Source organism: Podarcis vaucheri (genome assembly GCF_965113315.1).
Source record: "Podarcis vaucheri genome assembly, chromosome: 2".
Taxonomy (NCBI): Eukaryota; Metazoa; Chordata; class Lepidosauria; order Squamata; family Lacertidae; genus Podarcis; species Podarcis vaucheri.
Window position 1 is genome coordinate 132,712,307 of NC_138760.1, and position 20,224 is coordinate 132,732,530.

At 48.0% G+C, this 20,224-nt stretch overlaps 1 protein-coding gene across 1 annotated transcript in view; it reads right to left on the minus strand.

Annotated features, from left to right (window-relative positions):
* Positions 1 to 453: 453 nt before the first annotated feature.
* The window catches only part of COL11A2 (collagen type XI alpha 2 chain), a 114,935-nt gene continuing 95,164 nt past the window's right edge, over positions 454 to 20,224 (minus strand). The window contains exons 51-67 of the mRNA XM_082211213.1: positions 19,598 to 19,705; positions 18,844 to 18,897; positions 18,694 to 18,747; positions 18,402 to 18,455; positions 18,200 to 18,253; positions 15,065 to 15,172; positions 13,792 to 13,845; positions 13,572 to 13,625; positions 12,281 to 12,388; positions 11,507 to 11,560; positions 9,431 to 9,466; positions 9,265 to 9,318; positions 7,542 to 7,809; positions 6,576 to 6,688; positions 6,236 to 6,304; positions 4,774 to 5,016; positions 454 to 3,527 (exon numbers count right to left, since the gene is read on the minus strand). Coding sequence (XP_082067339.1) covers positions 3,381 to 3,527; positions 4,774 to 5,016; positions 6,236 to 6,304; positions 6,576 to 6,688; positions 7,542 to 7,809; positions 9,265 to 9,318; positions 9,431 to 9,466; positions 11,507 to 11,560; positions 12,281 to 12,388; positions 13,572 to 13,625; positions 13,792 to 13,845; positions 15,065 to 15,172; positions 18,200 to 18,253; positions 18,402 to 18,455; positions 18,694 to 18,747; positions 18,844 to 18,897; positions 19,598 to 19,705 — 1,632 coding nt within the window. The 3' untranslated portion in view covers positions 454 to 3,380. The remainder of the gene's footprint in view (positions 3,528 to 4,773; positions 5,017 to 6,235; positions 6,305 to 6,575; positions 6,689 to 7,541; positions 7,810 to 9,264; positions 9,319 to 9,430; positions 9,467 to 11,506; positions 11,561 to 12,280; positions 12,389 to 13,571; positions 13,626 to 13,791; positions 13,846 to 15,064; positions 15,173 to 18,199; positions 18,254 to 18,401; positions 18,456 to 18,693; positions 18,748 to 18,843; positions 18,898 to 19,597; positions 19,706 to 20,224) is intronic.

The following is a 20,224-nucleotide window of genomic DNA, read 5'->3' on the forward strand; positions in this document are numbered from 1 at the left end:
AGAGGGGAGGCGTGTTTGTGTGAGGAGGATGAGGACACGATAGTCTCCTGGATCAGGCCCATGCAGTTCAGCCTCCTGCTCTCGCAGTAACCAATAGAAAAAATAAAAAATAAAACCTTCCAGTAGCACCTTAAAGACCAACTAAGTTAGTTCTTGGTATGAGCTTTCGTGTGCATGCACACTTCTCCAAGTGTGTATCTGAAGAAGTGTGCATGCACACAAAAGCTCATACCAAGAACTAACTTAGTTGGTCTTTAAGGTGCTACTGGAAGGAATTTTTTTATTTTGACTATGGCAGACCAACATGGCTACTTATCTGTAACTGGAACAATAGAAAAAAGAGAGTCACAGAACCGAGAAATTGCACAAAACAAATGAAATACCGTGAAAATCCTTGAAACGAGAAGTAGTCGACTAGAAATATTATCTTGTGGAAATAAACTAAGTAATAAAAATCAAAAAGATTAAGGGAAAAAAACTAAGAATTGAACAAAGCCTTAATGGGATGCCGGCTGCAAACTTTGTTTCACTGAACTACTCGGTTTCCTCAGAAGGAAATAGAAACATCACAAAATTTAAATGACCAAAATTCAAAAAGAGGGGTAGAAACCCCCACAATTCTGAAGTGTTATAATCCTGGCTCAACCGAGGTAAAGCAAAACGCAGTAATAAAGGGATTAAGGACTGAAAAGTACAGTTTCTAATACTGAATTTACAAAAAAGGGGTTTGAACACCTAAATGGCAAGTTTTAGGCAAAGCCCAACTTGAAGAAAGCAAAGCACAGTAATAAAGGGTTGAGTGTGAAAATTCTAGTGCTGCTTTTACAAAAAGGTTTAAAAACCTAAATGGCACAAAGTCAAAGAAAGGAATACAAGAGGAGCTGTTTTAGATTTTAAACAAACTCGAGAACAGGGCTGAAAGGCTCCCATGGTCTAGATGTTACTGCTGATGTTAAAGACTGATCTTTCTGATTTGTATTATTTAGTTTATTTCCACAAGAAATGATGTTTCTAGTCGATTACTTCTCGTTTCAGGGATTTTCACGGTATTTGTTTTGTGCCACTCCTGCTCTCACAGTGGCCACCCAGACCCCTGCAATCTGCCCTGAGATCGTGTGATAAAATAAATTCCTATCATGGGAAGCCAGCGAGCAGGATTCGAAAACAAGACCCCTCTCCCCCTGCTGTGGTTTCCAGCAACCGATATTCGGAAGCATTTGCTGCCTCTGCTGGGACTCTTAGCCATCCAAGTTGGTCACTTCGACTTGTGGCAAGAGGTTCCGCAGGTTAACAGTGCCTAAGTCCTTTTTATCTGTCCCGAATCTCCCAGCCTTCATCTTCCTTGCTTGCCCACCGGTTCGCTGGATCCAGAGGCTGGTTGTTGTGGAGCGTTAGGAATCAAGGCCCCCCCTCCCTGCCCCACAGAGACCCCTGGGGGGGGTCGCCTCCCTCGAACCCCCTGCAGAAGGCTTTAGTTGACCCTCAACTGGGAGGCTGCATTATTTGCACATCGGGGCGTACGAAAGCGAAACTCCAACGGACGGGCAAAGGCGAGGAAATAATAACGGAGGCAAAGAAAGCAGCAAAATTATAGATGATCTATTAGGCACCATACAATTTCCACAATTAATTACAAAACATTACACGGTTGGGTCGCCTGCTTCCAGCACCAGGGGCGGCCCCTCGCTTGCTTTTTAAGAAAACAAAAAAGCCAAGGAGGAGCTTTTGTGTAGGGGGGGGGAACCCCCTTTCAAGAGAGAAGGGGTGGGGGGAAAGAACTTTGCAGGCGGCCGAGAGAAAATAAATTTATTTTTTTAAACTTCCCGAGCACCAAAAACGGGGTGTGAAACTCGCCTTTTTCCATCTTCCGTAAAAATAAAAAGGCAGCAGGAGATGAAAATAGTCTCTTTTTCTTATATCCACTCCTTTAAATAATATAATTAATTTATTTATTTATTTTTCTCTTTATAAAAAAAACAAAAAACAAAACGCACAGTTTTCCTTTCTGGTCCTTGGAGCTGCTCTGGGGGCGAAGGGAAGTTGGGGAGGCAGAATACGCTTCTTAGAAGCACACAGAACATGGGGGAGGGGCTTGAAAGTTTAGCAAGGGGGAGGGGAGGGGGGCTGAATTCCTGGCGGGACACTAATTTGTGCAAAAGGGGGGAACCGTCTCCCAGGGCAGTGTCTAGTTTTGGAATCATTAAAAAAGAAAGTTAAGATATGTTTGGGGCAATGGTGGCTAGGGTGGAGATGATCAGAGTTTGGGGGAGAGGCGGCCATTGGGAAGTCAGTGGACCCCTCTCTGCTCTTGGTCTCTGACCTGGGTGGGTGGGGGCTTTTGTACCAAGTTTGCCCCCACCCAGTGTCGTTTAGCCCTTCTGATTTCAGCAGTGCCTATTCAATCGCATTTGCCACCTTGTAATGGGAGCTTGAGTTCATCTTGCTTGGTTCCCATGCTCTGTGCATTAGGATAGAGACAAGCAAAGTTGTTCACTCCAGCTGCCTCTTTCCAGCCCACAAGCAGGTTCCTGTAGTATCTGCCCCCCCTATTTCCTCCTTTAAATGTGGGGCTTAATTGGTGCTGTCTGTTAGGGGGTGAGGGGATTGCCCTAGAGAGCCAGGAAAAGGCTTGTGGCTTCCCTTTTGCAAAAAACACTCACCTGTTGGGGAGCTGGGACGGGGTGGCGGGTGAGGTCTTAAAACGGGTGCAAGGGCCAGCAGGGGGTGGGGGTGGCCATTAGGGGTGGGGGCAAAGGGTCCCATTCTTGCCTCCACAGAGAGCCAAAAAGGGCACCCAATTCTGGGGTGAGCAAGGGTCACAGGGGAAATGCAACAACCGGATTTGGGATTGTGGAGTTACAACTGGAAAATTCTGCAGATTATTGTTGAATATACCCCCCACCCCAATCGCTTCCTCCCCAAGGACCCCTGAAGGAATAGGGAAAGGGATGCTTTAGTGCTTTTTTTGGGGGGGGGAGACAGACAGCCGTGAGATCAGGCATGGGGTGGGGTTAGAGTAGTGGGTTCAGCGGGAAAAGAGCTACAGTGGGGAGGGATCCCTGTGTGTTTGGGGAGGGGGCTTTGCTTTGTAACCCGCTACTCGTGGAGGAGAGGTGGGGAGGAGGAATGGCGATAAAATATAATCTGGCTTGTCCCAAACGGTCCACTTCTCTTTGGTCTGCATTGGTGCCCCGGACCCCTGATGCTCCTCAGTCTCCCATTGGTTGGCGGCGGATCCGCTGTGTCTTGAGGGCAGGGCGTGGAGAGAGGCCGGATCCTGTTCCGTCACTGCTTGTGGGGTGGGGGGTTCCTCTGGAGACCAAGGGCAAACGGGGTCGGGGGGGTGGGCTCAGTGAAGTGCGCAGGGGGTTCCCGCTGCCTTAGCCTCGGAAGCAGACCGGCCCCACCTCGAACCCAAACCTCTGGCCGGGCTCCCCAAAGTCCGCCACGCGAACGTCCGTCAAAGGCAGCTGCTCCACCTGGGGGGTGTGGACCTCCAGGACGGTCTTGTCCAATCCTTTCCGTGTCTGCGAGGGAGAGGAGACGGCGTGAGAACGTGAGGGCAAACCTGGCCTGCGTGGTGGGAAACCCGCAAGCGGGATCCGAGTGCGAGGAAAACTTTTCCTCTGGCGTTCAGAAACACTGCTCCGAGACAAAGACCTTTAGAGGTCCTACGCGCCTAAAAGGTTTTGGTGCCCCGTATATATCCAGTTCAAAATATAAACAATGGTAAACCGTAACATAAAATTATATTTCGGGGAACGAAACACAACCTACTTCCACTTCATTTATATTTGAAAGGTGGGGGGAACCCTCCTTTTTCTAATGGCAAAGTCTTTGACAAGGTCAAATCCATCCATTTTCTTTACATAGTTAAACTAAATAGTTTTAATTGAGTTTTGAACAAACGTACAATTTATTGCTACTGCTTTGAATTTTGTTGCATTATTATCGTAGAGGTTCATGCAAACTGCTTTTCTGAATTATGTTGTTTTGGGTGGAGTGTAAGTTCATTGAACCAGGGGGGCAGGCCCTCCCCCCCAGAAAAGTTGGGGAACCGCTGATCTAGCAGAGCAGTCATTGTTTTATATTTGTGGTTGCTTTACTGGTGATTTGTTAAGTATTCTATACAATTTATGCTGTATCCGTGATGTTCCATGATGTCATTTTTATCTTTTGCTTGTAAGACGCTTAGGGATTTGTTTGAATAAAAAGCGGCATAGAAATATTTATTTTTAAAAAAACAACAACCCAAAAACTTTGCTTTAGGATCACAGATTTGGATGGGTCCCGGGGGTCATCCAGCCCAACCCCGTGCCATGACCGGAATTTCTACTACAGCATCCATGACAAATGACTATTTTTTTAAAAAAAAAGACGCTGGACTTTTTGTGGTTTGGAGATCCCTGCTGTCGGATAGCCTCCCTGCAAGAACGCTCAGTAAAGGCTGGGCATCAATTCAGCTCTGCAAAAGCTTCAAATTCCCCTCAAATTCCCGTAAAGTGACCTCCCACCAGCCCACTTTGTCATAAGGACTACTGGATCAGGTCAATGGACCACCTAGACCACCTTCTCACGGTGGTCAAATGCCCCCAAGGAATCTGAATAGTCTGCCTCCGTCCCTGGAGGCTCCATCGGGGCGTACAAAGGGCCTTCCCGGATCAGCTGCCCAAAGGGGCCCGTCTGACCCTTCCTCCTGTCCTCACAGCGTGGCCCCCGGGGGCCCAGGGAACCCGGCTCCCGCCCGATGCCACCCCTGCTGGGAGGACTCACCGCGCAGCCGTCCCGCAGGGCCTTGACGTAGGGGCTGCTGTCGTAGCTGAGCTCGTCCTCGTTGGCGCCCTGGAAGCGGAGGGCGCGCTGGTAGCCCCCGGGGGCCGGCTCCCCACGACTGTGCCAGGCGGCTGAACGCTGGCAGTGGTAGGTGAAGTTCTGCCGGGCCGAGACGCTCAGAAGGCGCAGGAAGGTGAGCTGTACGATGCCCAGGGGGTTGCCGTCGGCGTCCGAGTAGGAGAACTGGCGAGGGGGAGAAAAGGAGTCAGGGCTGGACTGCTGCAACACACTCCGCTGTGGAGGAAGAGCAGAGCCATTGCGACCAGGGGCCACAGGCAGCCGTCTCTTCCCTGCATTTGTCTCCTTCAAAGCATCCCTGTCTCCTGTGCGGGGAGTTCCACAGGTGAATTGTGCATTCTGTGAAGAATGCATAGTTGTGTTTTTATACTATGCTGGAAGCTGCCCAGAGCGGCTGGAGCAGTCCAATCAGATTGACAGGGTATTTTTATTTATTATTATTATTATTATTATTATTATTATTATTATTATTATTAATAATTTGTGTATATTTATTCAAAACCTGTCAAGGAGTCCAATTCATTTTGCTGTTTTTTAAGTAATTTGCAAAAAGTTCCCATTCTTCTTTAAAGCCACAGTTCTCCTTGTCTCACAGTTTGTGTGTCAGTTCCGCCAGTTCCACATAGTCCATCAATTTCCCTTGCCACTGTTCTTTTGTCGGGATTTCCTCGTTCTTCCATCCTTGTGCTATTAAGACTGTGGCCGCCGTTGTCGCAGACATAAATATGTTCTTTAATTTCCTTGGCAGGTCTTTTCCTACAACCCCTAACAAGAATGCTTCTGGGGTTGTTGTTTTTTACAAATGTTAGTTTAAACATTTTCTTCAACTCATTATATATCATTTCCCAAAATGTTTTAATTTCTTTACATTCCCACCACATATGGTCTTCAAATAATATGACCTATATCTTGTAACCGTTTTATCATGACTTCTATAACTTCCTTTTGAAATCTAGAAGTAGCGTAACTACCGTATTTTTTGCTCTATAAGACGCACCAGACCATAAGACGCACCTAGTTTTTGGAGGAGGAAAACAAGAAAAAAAATATTCTGAATCTCAGAAGCCAGAACAGCAAGAGGGATCGCTGCGCAGTGAAAGCAGTGATCCCTCTTGCTGTTCTGGCTTCTGTGATAGCTGTGCAGCCTGCATTCGCTCCATAAGAGGCACACACATTTCCCCTTACTTTTTAGGAGGGAAAAAGTGAGTCTTATAGAGCAAAAAATACGGTAAATCCTTTCTTCTTCTTCTTCTTCTTCTTCTTCTTCTTCTTCTTCTTCTTCTTCTTCTTCTTCTTCTTCTCTTTTCGGTCTGCAGAGCCCCACAGACACTGTTGAGGTCACTATACAGCATGTAAATAACCCCCTGGATCCCAATTCCCTCACCTTCCTGCCTTTCTGGAATTGGCTGAACCAGGTTTGAGGTTTCTCTTTCTCCCACGTCGACATTTTCACCTGGGAAAAGGGGAGAGAGAGAGGGAAATATACCGGAATGCAACCTTCATTTGTAAAGAATAAGAATAAGAACGGCAGCAGCCATCATTTCGGAACAGGCTTCCCGTCACGTCACGTCCAGTTGAGCATCAATCCCGTCGGTCCAGTTGAGCATCAATCAAATCAACCTCTGGAGGGCAGAGATTCAAAGAATCGCAGAATGGGAAGGGACCCCCAGAGGTCATCAAGGCCATCCGCCCCCCCCCGACAGATCTAATCCCATTTCTCTTACCTCTCGAATCTCCTGGCTGGGGAAGACGCAGGTCTCTCCGCCGGCTGTGAAATTACAGTAGACCTTGAAGGAATCTCGTGAGCAGCCCTGGTTGGGGTCGATCCAGTATTCGCCTGGATATTATTATTTTGGGGGTGGGAAGAAAAGGAGAAAGGATCATCAGAAAAGCCTTGCAGCAGCAGCAGTTGGATGAGGCCAGAGGGGGCCCCCATCTAATTCTGACAGTAGCCAAAGAACAAGGAATCGAGATGGACTAACTCTGGGTCTGGAGGTTCCCTTAAAGCAAAGGATTCCTCACAGCTGCGAAACTTTTTCTGAATGCTGCACGGAAAAGCACATGGACCTGACCTTTGGAGAGTTTGTAAGTAAACCGATTTTTAGGTTACCCAATTTATGGTCTCTCTCTCTGCTTAGGGAAGAGGGGAACTTTGAAAGGGACTTGGAAGGGCTGTAATGGCCTGTATTTCCTCACTGAACCGCTGCACGTTTTGAGATTTTAAATCCCTGCTGGGCTTTTCTCATCATCTTTGCCTCCAGGAATTCCCCTTTTCTATCTTTGCCGCCCACCTTGCATCAACAAGGCTAGGAATCCTGGGCTGCCTTCATCCCAAAGGATGCAGCTGGGCTCACTTATGCAAGTTACCCAAGGCTCTTTGCCCTGCCTCCTTGCGAGGAAGGAATCGCACCTCCCACCTGCCGCTTTGGTGGCTCGGGCAGGAGGGGCCGGGAAGCCTCACCCAGCGGCTTCTGTGACTCCTTGCAATGGCCTTGCCCACCTGCAGACATTGGACTACAACTCCCATCATCCCTTGCGCTTGCTGGGAGCTCATGGAAGTTGCAGAACAATTCAAGTGTGGCTGGACGACCACCACCCTGACCCAGCCAGATGGGCGGGGTGTAAAGAATAATATTACCATTATTATTATTACTCCTGTCTTCCAGGGGACCCTGAGCCCCCCAACCCACCATCAGGAAGGTCCGGGTGGCAGAGCAGCAGGTCCTGGCAGGTTCGCCCGGGGCTTTCCTGGGTGCCCAGGGGCTTCCTCATCTGCTCAATCTCCTGCCGCAGGGAGTTGAGGGAACCGTAGATCTCCTCCATGCCCTCCGAGGGCGCCTGGCCTGCCCCGTCCGACGGCGGCTGCTCCTCGGCCACCAGCTGGCTGCCGTCCACCGAACGCTTGTTCTTCTTGGGCCTCTGGATGGGCAGCGGCTGGATCACCTCTCCGGGGGGTCCCTGGCCAGGAGAACGTGAGAACCACCCGTCAGAATTCGAACTCAAGAGCCCTCTCTCCCCTCCTGCGGTTGGAGCATGGCTGTGAAATCGTCTCAGTGTGGGATGTGAAACACGAGAGCAGTCAAGTACAACATTCCTAGAGTGGACATGTTTACACATGGGGAGGAATGTTTGTCCAGCCAGCAGGTAAACTTCCTGTTTCCTTCTGGGCTGGGACAGACTTCCTCTGCATGGGACTAGAGGTGGGCGTGGCCTCACCTGTGCAGGTAAACGACAAAAGCACAAAACCATCTCTCTTTTTTTGACTACATGCATCAAAGAAGCAACGTCTGCTTAGTCAAAGATGCTCTCTTGGCCGAGAGAGGGCAAAGGGACTGTCTTATGGAATAGTTTCCAAGTGTATGTTACTTTTCTAAGTAAAAAAATTCCTTCCAGTAGCACCTTAAAGACCAACTAAGTTAGTTCTTGGTATGAGCTTTCGTGTGCATGCACACTGTGTATCTGAAGAAGTGTGCATGCACACGAAAGCTCATACCAAGAACTAACTTAGTTGGTCTTTAAAGTGCTACTGGAAGGAATTTTTTTATTTTGACTATGGCAGACCAACACGGCTACCTATCTGTTACTTTTCTAAGCTAAGTCTGCCTTCTGGGATCCTATTGTGAACAGAATGATGTGTGAGTAAACCTTTTTATACTTTTATAGAAGACTGTGTCGTGTCTTCTCTTTTATGAGGGAATAAGGGGGAAACACCAGAACAGTTATTACAGAGGCTTTAGCGAGCCTGAGCAAACGCATCTGCTGCGAGTTTAAAAAAGGGGAATGTTACTCTGCTAAAATTCCAACACAAGTTGGAAAGGCTATAATCGAACAATATGTCCTCTCCTGCATCCCTGAACATTCCCACACTCAGTAATAATAATAATAATAATAATAATAATAATAATTTATTATTTGTACCCCGTCCATCTGGCTGGGTTTCCCCAGCCACTCTAGGCGGCTTCCAACAAAGATTAAAAATACATTAAAATGTCACACATTAAAAACTTCCCTGGTGGCAAGGGGTTCCACAGTCTAACTCTGGAGAGGGGCTTCCTTTCGGCTGACCTGAGGAAGGCGGAGGGCAGCCGTGTGGGAGGCTGGGTGGGGAAATCCCAGTTACCAGGACCCAATCCAACATGTCCACTGCTCTTATTATTACCACGGAATCACAGGTTTGGAAGGGACCCCCAGGGTCATCTAGTCCAACCCCCATCTTCTGCCCAACACGGGACTCAAACCCACAACCCTGGGATTAAGAGTATCGAGCGCTGCTGCCTGAATATTTACCATGAATATAATTTTTTAAAAACAACAACACAGTTTCCTAGGCCATTCAAGTCAGGAAGGTTTCGCTTTCCCAGCTGGAGGAGCAGGGTGTGGGGAGGAAGCGGGGAATGTGTGGGGTTTTCTTACCGGCCGTCCAGGGGGACCAGGGACTCCGCGCTGACCTTTGGGTCCCGCTTGGCCCTAGAAAAGGAAGTTGGCGATGTCAGTGGCACGCGAGGCAAAGAGGGGCACGCCCTCGCCCCGCCTCTCCCACCAAGTGGGTGGGGGGCTCAGTGTGTGGGGAGGCTCTTACCGTGGCTCCTTTAGGACCTGGGGGGCCGCCTGGACCCTGGGGAAGAGAGGAGGAAATGATATATAATGAAACAAAAAGGATATTCAAAATAACCTTTGTAAAAAATACCATAGAATCATAGAATCATAGAATCCTAGAGTTGGAAGAGACCACAAGGGCCATCGAGTCCAACCCCCTGCCAAGCAGGAAACACCATCAGAGCACTCCTGACATATGGTTGTCAAGCCTCTGCTTAAAGACCTCCAAAAAAGGAGACTCCACCACACTCCTTGGCAGCAAATTCCACTGTCGAACAGCTCTTACTGTCAGGAAGTTCTTCCTAATGTTTAGGTGGAATCTTCTTTCTTGTAGTTTGGATCCATTGCTCCGTGTCCGCTTCTCCGGAGCAGCAGAAAACAACCTTTCTCCCTCCTCTATGTGACATCCTTTTATATATTTGAACATGGCTATCATATCACCCCTTAACCTCCTCTTCTCCAGGCTAAACATGCCCAGCTCCCTTAGCCGTTCCTCATAAGGCATTGTTTCCAGGCCTTTGACCATTTTGGTTGCCCTCCTCTGGACACGTTCCAGTTTGTCAGTGTCCTTCTTGAACTGTGGTGCCCAGAACTGGACACAGTACTCCAGGTGAGGTCTGACCAGAGCAGAATACAGTGGCACTATTACTTCCCTTGATCTAGATGCTATACTCCTATTGATGCAGCCCAGAATTGCATTGGCTTTTTTAGCTGCCGCGTCACACTGTTGGCTCATGTCAAGTTTGTGGTCAACCAAGACTCCTAGTTCCTTTTCACATGTACTGCTCTCAAGCCAGGTGTCACCCATCTTGTATTTGTGCTTCTCATTTTTTTTGCTCAAGTGCAATACTTTACATTTCTCCCTGTTAAAATTCATCTTGTTTGTTTTTGCCCAGTTCTCTAATCTGTCAAGGTCGTTTTGAAGTGTGATCCTGTCCTCTGGGGTGTTAGCCACCCCTCCCAGTTTGGTGTCATCTGCAAATTTGATCAGGGTGCCCTTGAGTCCATCATCCAAGTCGTTGATAAAGATGTTGAATAAGACCGGGCCCAAGACAGAACCCTGTGGCACCCCACTAGTCACTCTTCTCCAGGATGAAGAGGAACCATTGATGAGCACCCTTTGGGTTCGGTCAGTCAGCCAGTTACAAATCCACTGAGTGGTAGCATAGTCAAGACCGCATTTTACCAGCTTCTTTACAAGAATATCATGGGGCACCTTGTCAAATGCCTTGCTGAAATCAAGGTAGGCTACATCCACTGTGTTCCCTTCATCTACCAGGCTTGTAATTCTGTCAAAAAACGAGATCAGAAGCTTTCCAAAAAAACGATACCAGAAGCTTTCCTTTTGGGAATGAATTACAGGGACAGAACTACCCAAACCGTATAGAAACTTATTCATGTACACGACTACTGTGGCCATAATAACAACAATAATAAATTTTTATTTATACCCCGCCCTTCCTGGTTCAAAAACCGGGTTCAGGGCGGCTAACAACAAACTTAAAACACTTTAAAATACTTAATTATAAAAGCAGCATAAAATACAATATAAAAACATGACTAACAATAAAAGTAAAAAATCTATTAGATATGTTACTTGCCCTCAAAACGGAAAAAAAGTCCCAGCAAAGGAAGAATATGTACAAAAACTTACGGAATATGCGGAAGTGGCGAAACTTACCGCAAAACTAAGAAACCAAGACAACAAACTTTTTATTAAAAGAGTGGAAATGGTTTATTGAATATTTACAGATAAAACCATTGGCGGGATTATTGTAATAACCTGCAGTTCTATAAGGGTTATATATTTAAAGTAGACGAATAAACGAGCAAATCTGGTTAATTTTGGATAGGCAGAAGGTATTAGAAATAAATGTAAGGAGCCACAGAAAGAGGGGGAAGGAAGTCAAGTTTTGAAACGTCAGAATAATAATAATAATAATAGAATGGTTGAAAAATTCGTGAAATGTATAAATCTGAAAAGCATGATTTTTTTTAAGGGTGTTAGAAGGTGCCACACAGGAGGGGGTATGGGGAGGGCAAGGGGGGGCTCACTTACGGGGAGACCAGGGGGTCCTGCGGGTCCCAGGGGGCCGGTTGGACCAGGGATTCCCTGTGGGGGGAAACAGAGAGAGAAAGGGTCAGTCGGGCAAGACCATGCCATCTCAGGGACCCAGGAGTCCCAGCTGGATCTCCTGCCTTGCTGCCAGTCCCTGCAACCTTCCCCCCATGCTCTAGGCACAGAAGACCCCCACCTGGCTTCTTCCCCCCCCCATGTCCCCTCCCCCACCCTTCTCTCCCTCTTTGTGGCGACCCGGAATCGGCTCCACTAGAAGATTTTGGTCTTGGTTATTCATGGAGAAACCTTTAAAGGCAATAAAACCTGCAGACAGGTAACAACGACAAATTATCTGCATTTTTATTCCTGTTCGTTTATCCACTGCTCACCCTTCACTCACCCTAAGGATACAGAATCAAAATTAAACAGCGAAAAGAAACAAGTGGTGGTGCAAAAGTATGTTTGGAGGAAGACTCAGGTGGGTGTCGACATCACGTAGGACAGAGGGTTGTTTCTCTGTGTAATCCTAGAGTTGGAAGGGACCTCCGAGGGTCATCTAGTCCAACCCCCACAGAGCAGAAATCCCAGCGAAGGAATCCTTGACAGGCAGACAGACACCTTCTCCTGAATGGAGGCCTGGCCACAAATTCTCCTTCATCCTGTGTTTCCTGTTGGCGTTTCCCTGATGGCTCAGGGGTTAGGGTCCTCCATTTTTTTTTGTTCTGGTTTTATTTGGATCCCGCCTGCCCCACATCTCTGCCCCCAAACACTCACCGTTTCTCCTTTCTGCCCCGCGGTGCCTTGTGGGCCAGGCAGGCCTCGGTCTCCCTTCTCCCCTTGTTCTCCTGGGGGTCCAATCAGGCCGATGAGACCGGGGTGCCCCTGTGGGGAGAGGAAGTACTTACTGGAGGGGCACCAGGGCAGGTGGAGGGGGGAATGGACTGGACCACTTCACAAACCACTGAGGGTCTAGTCAATCTCTAGATCTCAAGTCACTGAGGGTCTAGTCAGTCTCTAGATCTCAAGTCACTTAGGGTTTAGTCAATTTCTAGATCCCAAGTCACTTACGGTCTAGTCAATTTCTAGATCCCAAGTCACTGAGGGTCTAGTCAATTTCTAGATCCCAAGTCACTGAGGGTCTAGTCAATTTTTAGATCCCAAGTCACTGAGGGTTTAGTCAATTTCTAGATCCCAAGTCACTGAGGGTCTAGTCAGTTTCTAGATCCCAAGTCACTTACCGTCTAGTCAATTTCTAGATCCCAAGTCACTGAGGGTCTAGTCAATTTCTAGATCCCAAGTCACTGAGGGTCTAGCCAGTTTCTAGATCCCAAGTCACTGAGGGTCTAGTCAATTTCTAGATCCCAAGTCACTGAGGGTTTAGTCAATTTCTAGATCCCAAGTCACTTACGGTCTAGTCAATTTCTAGATCTCAAGTCACTTACTGTCTAGTCAATTTCTAGATCCCAAGTCACTGAGGGTCTAGCCAGTTTCTAGATCCCAAGTCACTGAGGGTCTAGGCAATTTCTAGATCTCAAGTCACTTACGGTCTAGTTCATTTCCAGATAGCATGCAACCTGGAGCCTAGTCAATTTTTGAGGCTCCCAAGCGACTTACAGTCCAGCCAATTTCCACATCACAAGCAATTTATGGTCTAGTTAATTTCCAGTTTGCAATTGAAATACGGTGTAGTCAGTTTTCTGGCTTGCAAGCAATTTATGACTTCATCCATTCCCAGTTTGCAACTGACCTGCGATCTAGTTACTTTCCAGATCCCAAGCCACTTGTGGTCTAGTCAATTTCACTCCCCCAAGAGAAACCTGGAAAGAACCCATCTCAAGCTACATTTTCCCGCAGATTAAACCGGGCCTGCATTTGTCCATTTTTGCCCATCGAACACCGAGGAGAAGCTTCCTAGCCAGAGGTCTCCCTGACCAACAGTCCCTTTTCTACTGACTGAGTTTGATGTTCACCACTTAAGAGACCAACGTGATGATGTGGCATGGACTTCTTGGGGGCAAACAGAGAAGCAACTGCCCCCTATCTGCGGAGGGAAGCCTCGCCTTACCTTCTCTCCTTTGGGTCCAGAGTCCCCTCTCAGCCCAGGCAAGCCGGGGGGGCCCTGCAGGAAGAACCGCAGAATAGTAGAATCAGAAAAGAAACCCAAAGGTCATCCAGCTCAACCCCCTGCGAGAGGCCCAACAGTTGGGACCCTTAGCTCTCTCCCCATAGGCTGTCACACCACCCACCACCACCACCCGGCCATGGAGAAGACCCCAGACACTCACCACTGGTCCCGGGGGCCCAGCCTGGCCGGTCGCTCCTGGCTTGCCCTGTGCCCCCTGGAAGAGACGGGGAGGGGGGCAAAAGAGTTCAGTCAGGGTGGGAAATTCAGTGCCCAAAGGCAGCCCTTCCCAGCCTCTCTAGGTGGCCCTCGGGGGCCTCACACAGCCCCGCCCTTCAAAGCGCCCAGACGGATCACATTCACAACCCGAGCGTCCACTGCGCCTTCTATTTTTTATCCTGATCGAACATACTTTATTTCTAGCATTTTGAAGCAACCATGTGAAGCGTAGCAATTTCAACCACCTTCCATTCTGGTCTTTGCTTTATTTCAGGAAAATTAGAATCGATCCAAAAACCAACAGATTATCTACTAAACATAAAAATACCCCATAGACTAAGCATTGGCTGTAACAGTCTCTACAGATAGGTAGCCGTGTTGGTCTGCCATAGTTAAAATAAAAAAAAATCCTTCCTGTAGCACCTTAGAGACCAACTAAGTTAGTTCTTGGTATGAGCTTTCGTGTGTATCTGAAGAAGTGTGCATGCACACGAAAGCTCATACCAAGAACTAACTTAGTTGGTCTTTAAGGTGCTACTGGAAGGAATTTTTTTATTTAGTCTCTACAGAGACCACCTTCAGCCATAATTTTGGCACCATAATAATAATAATAATAATAATAATAATAATAATAATAATAATAATTTATTTATATCCCGCCCATCTGGCTGGGCCTCCCCAGCCACTCTGGGCGGCTTCCAACCGAATATTAAAATACAATACAGCATTATTAAAAACAAAAACGGGATGATTCTCAGGTCGGCTTTCCTGATAACCGCAAGAACCTCGCAACCTGCCATGTTGTTTTCCTTCCTCCACTGCCTTCTTGAAGGTTGGACTTGGGTCCCGCCAGAGCCCCCAACTCCGAGGGTCTGAGACCCCTCAGCTCTCCTCACCGTTTCCCAGGATCGGGACCCCCGCCCCAGGCCCACAACTCCCCGGAGTGTGAGGTGGGGGCCAACGGTGGACAAAGCACCCCAGAAGGAGAAGACATGTCCCCACCAGAGGTCCCTCCCCTGACACCCCATACGCCCCCCACAAACTCTCCAGGACCCTGCAACGGGACTTGGTTGGAGGACCACAAGACACCAACCCTGCCCCACTGGTGGGGGTCTTTGAGGCTCCCCTGGTGCCCCAACTGAGCCCGACTTCAGCGGACACACACATGCGCACCCGCCCCTCCCAGAGAACCCCGGCGTCCGGCTCGGTCTCCTTACCACTGATCCGGGGAGGCCCCTCAGTCCGTCCGTCCCTGGCTTCCCCGGGGGTCCCTGAGGGCCCACGGGCCCCGTCTTCCCTGGGGCTCCCAGCGCTCCTGGCTCTCCCTAGAGAGGGAAGGGGAAGAAGGTCACAGGGGGTTGGGCTGGATGACCCTGGGGGTCCCTTCTGACTCGACAAGTCCACAAAGCGGCCAATCCCCGCCCCCTCACTTCTGTTTCGGAATATTTTTGCATTTGCCCAGACGCACAACCCAGTTGCTTTCCTTCTTGCTATTCCACGCTGCCGTTTCTACGGGGATATACGCTCGGTGTTTATCACTCCCATTATACCAAAATCTCCAGATGGGTCCAAACTTCAGTGTCTAAAACTCCTGGTAGAGGACAAGGATCCTGAGATCACGCTCAGGGGGGGCCAAATTCTGTGCGACTGCCATAAAACTCAGGGAACAAGCTGTGCTATCATAATGATTATGGTTTTAAATGACAATTTTAGGTTATATTTTAATGATCAAGATTTAATATATATTTTTAACTGCCGCTATATCTGAATTGTCTCTGTTATAATTGCAATTCAATGTATTCCTGTTGTGTTTTATGATTTTCCTGGTATTGTGAGTGAACCGGAACTGGTCTGTGACCGTAATAATAAAATTAATTCATTCACACAGTCTGGCAGCCCATTCTTACAGTGGCTGAACAGATCCTGCAAATGGAAAACCAGCAAGCAGGATTTATTCTGTATTTTGTGGTTTTTATATTGCATTTTTATGTTGTGAACCGCCTTTAGATCTGTGGAGGAAGGGCAGCATACCAATTATTATTATTAACTATAAGTAAATAAATAGAGTAGTTCACAACTAAATAATACATTCACCGAACAGCAGTATCAAAGAATCATAGAATTGTGCCATCGGAAGGGACCCTGAGGGTCATCTAGTCCAACCCCGATTTCACAGTTCAGATTTTCCATCTTTTGATTTTCACCCGTTCTTATACGACGTATAAAAGGAAATGAAAACCTTTACCGATAAAAAACAAAAAAACCCCACCCCACCCACAGTCCTTGAATTAAAATGTGGATGGGTGAGGCGTCCTACTTTATTGTAAGTGGGAAAGGCAATAAAGGGCTGGGTGGAGTTTGGGGGCTGCCAGTTCTGCATGAGCCCCAACAGTGAAATAATAAGAATAATTTATATTATTTACACTCCACCCATCTGGCTGTATTTCCCCAGCCGGGGATTTTGGGTGAGGTGGGGTTCGGATTTGCATGAGGGAAAGCCAGCAGGGAGAAAATTAGACACACACACACAGAGAGACACACACCCCCTTCCCTCCAAAGCCACAAACTCCCCAGGTTGTGTTTCATCTAAAAATAATCAAAATTATGGTGGGAGGGGAGTCTGTCCCAGCCTGTTGAAACTGCACCCAAGTCGGTCCCCACCAGCGTGGAATGGCAGACCGAGCTGTTGGACTATGCAGAGATGGCAAAAATGAATGGGGAAATCAGAAACCAGGAGGATCAAAACTTCAACGAAGAATGGGGGAAATTCATATTATACTTGAGAGACCACTGTACGCATTTGGAGTCTATAGCAGGTCTTAAATAAGTCTTGCAATGTTACATGGATGGACTTCGGACAACTGACAAATTAGAGTGATTTACAATATGCAGTTGGAAAGGTTAATTACAGAACCCGTGGAGGGCAGTCCAGAGATTCGGAAGAATCTTGTGTAATTTTTTTTAATATTTGTGATTTTGAATGTGAACAAATTTGTAAAACCAAATGATAATTGTTTTTTAAGAAACTGCACCGAAGTTCCTGAAGCAACTCGTTTTCCTGGAAACAGGCTGTCAGATTTGTAAACAAAGGCCACTCTTGCACACTGAGATGATGACAATGGTGATGATGATGATGATGATAATAGTAATAATTTTACCTCAGCCACTCTGGACAGCTTCCAACATATACAAAAACATTTTTATCTCCTGAGAGGGGAAATCAGGAATTGTAGGGCTGGAATGGGAACCCCAAGAGTCATCTATCCCAACCCCGTGCAATCACAGCTAACTGGTCCTTGTGGGGCTTTTGAGTTGTGCTTTCTGGGAAGAGCAAAAGACCTCCGTCTCCCACAGCTGTTTAGCGATGGTGTCAGGTGTGCAAGTTGGTGTGTTGCTGTCCTAAGAGCTAGATAAAGATCCCAGAACTTTGTTGTTCTATTTAAAAAAAGAGCACCTCATTTCTAAGCCCTCTTTCGCTGTTTATCTGTTTCGAGAATTTATAGCCTGCATTTCCATGAAATATATAATCAAGGTGGCCTAAGCGAGGGAGGACTCCAACTTCATCTCGGCAGGGGATTTTATTTCTGTTCTTTCGCAGCCCCAAGCGGTTTGCAGCCATCGCCCCGTAATCTTTTGAAATTACAGCTCAGGGTTTTGTTTTCTGTTTTTTAATTGCAGCTGAGAGATCCATCCTAAACCAGCTACAAATCCCTCCGGGGCAGGAGGAATGGCCTCAGGCCACAATCCTGCCACCTAGCAATTACTTCTGCGTGGGCCTCTCTGGGGCTTACTCCTGAGTAGACGTGCACTGGGATTGTGCTGGCCTGCAGAGTGCCAAAGGATGTGGAGTGGCTGGGGAAATGGAAGTCCTTGAAGGAGTTTTGGGAGTAGGATTAGCCTGGAGGGAGGGAGGTTAAGAATAATGGAACTGCAGAGTTGGAGGGGAACCCCAGGGGCATAGCTGTCAACTTTTCCCTTTTCTTGCGAGGAATCCTATTCGGAATAAGGGAATTTCCCTTAAAAAAAGGGAAATGTTGGCAGCTATGCCCCTGGGGTCATGCAATGCAGGAATCACAACTAAATCTCTTTTTTAAAAAATGAAAGAGCAGTAAAAATATATTTCAGTTGTTCTAACCCCTGCCCTGAGACCTTAGAGGGCAGGGCAAAAAAATTCAAATATTAAAAGAGCACATGGAAAACAGAAAGGTATAACACAACACACACACACACACACACACACACACACGGGCCTGTTTGGCTCCTCTGACATCCCATAGTTTCTTCTTTAGGGTAGCCAAGCCACCTGCCTGTCTGGCTTCCCCTTCCATTTACCTGGCGACCAGGTAACTCACCTTTGCGCCTTTCTCCCCTTGACGTCCTTCGGGGCCTGGGGTGCCGGCCGGACCCTGCGGAGAGAGATGGGGAGGCACCGGGCTCAGAGAGATGCCAAGCTGGCCCCCAGGCACAGGGGCCCCTCTCTCTCTGGCCCCCGAAGCCCAAGGGCCTGGACCCTCTTGAGGTTAGACTGGATGAGGCCCCTCCCTCTCCACTCACCCTCTTGCCAAGCGGGCCGGGGGGTCCGTTCTCACCAGTGGGTCCTGGAGAGCCCTGGAAGAGGGAGAAAGGGAAGGGGGTCACGCTGGACGCGGAGGAGTGGAACTGGGAAGAAGACAAGGAAGGGGAAGGCAACTCTGGCAGAAGGACGTCTTGGGGAGCCAAGAAGGTGATGGAGACCCTTCACCCTTAGCGAAAGAGGAGGGTGAATTCGCAGGAGGCATCATGTCTGGAACCAAACCCAGCAGAAGATGACCCGGAACCTTTTTCCGGCCAGACCTAGAGCCCTTACCGCCTCTCCCGGCTCTCCGTCTTCTCCCCGGTCGCCTTTGGCTCCATCTTGGCCCTGTTGGAAGGAGGGGAACAAAGTCACGGTCAGCCCCCCGGGTCAGATCTTGACCCTTCTGTGGCGGCTCCTAGGGAAAGGGGTCCCATGACTCACCCGAGGTCCCATTTCGCCAGGGGATCCCGGATCTCCAGGGAAACCAACTGGACCCTAAAAAAGTGAGAGATGGAGATTAGGCCAATCAAAACAAAAAGTCTATAAGGATTGGGGGAATCTTTAAAGAATCTTTGGAAAACTCGGGAATAAAAGGAAACATCTTGGCAGAATTAGACTGATCCCTGTACTGTATAAATATAAGTTTGTAGGGAGGTAAAAAGAAATTATATAAGAAATATGTAACTGTAATGGATAGATAAAGTACAGTGAGATTAATTGGAAGTCAGTTTTAAATTTCTTCTCTGTAAGTTTTATAATTGTGTATCAGGAGTATATAGGATGATAATTATATTAACCTTCTTGTATTTTATAGTGTGGTGGTTTGTTTGATTTTTCTGTTGTTTTTTGTTGGATTGTATGTTTGTTTACTTGTATGTACGTCTGTTTCCTCATAAATGTATTTATTTTAAATTAATAAAGATATATTTAAAAAAGGAGATTAAGCCCTCGCTCCCGGTTGCCCAGCTATTCCTTCCCAACAGACACATGGCTTCGTTTTACCTTTTCCATCCCATTCAATGACAGCCCCCTTTCCAATTTTAAGGAACTTCCCCCCAAGGATGGAATGAAATCAAGTGGAGATAGAAACAGAGAATCACAGAATTGCAGAGTCGGAAGGGGCCCTGAGGGTCATCTAGCCCAACCCCGGCAAGGCAGGACTCGCCCCACTCGCTCTCTCTGCAGTACCACTTACGGGGTTCCCTTTGGGGCCGTCGTCTCCGGGGGGGCCCTTCCCACCAGGGGGCCCGGCCACGCCAGCAGCTCCAGCCTCGCCTTTCTCTCCTCTTTCTCCCCGTGGGCCCTAGAGGGAGAGGAATGGTGGTGAGACAAAATGGCTTCCAGCTCCAGGGGCAGTCTACCCTCCAAATGCCAGGGGCTGTGGGGGGGGAGGGGGACTCTGGGGAGGGCAGAGGGGGGGCTGGGTTGGCCACTGCAGGAGACGCCAGAAGGATTTTTTTGCCTGGTCCAGCCACCAAGCCCTTAAATTTGGGTCTTGAATAGGGGCAGAGAGAAAAGGTGGTCACACTGAGATTAGGCAGTGGGTCGTTTGCATCTGTGGGAAGGAAGCGTCTATGGAGGGCCATGAAGGATTTTAGGGGCCAGGAGGGAAAATGTCAGATATTAAAGTTCTGTACGGGGAACCTGGATCATGGACTGGTTCTGGTTTTCCTGTTTCTCCGGTCTTTCGCCTGCTTCCCAACGTTTTCACACATTCATAATTTTTTTCAAAGTCCTTCCCACAGCATTTTAGTACAAATTTCTCCTCCCACGGGCATTTTTGCATGCCGTTTGTGCCTAACCCACAAATTTTGGCAAAGCG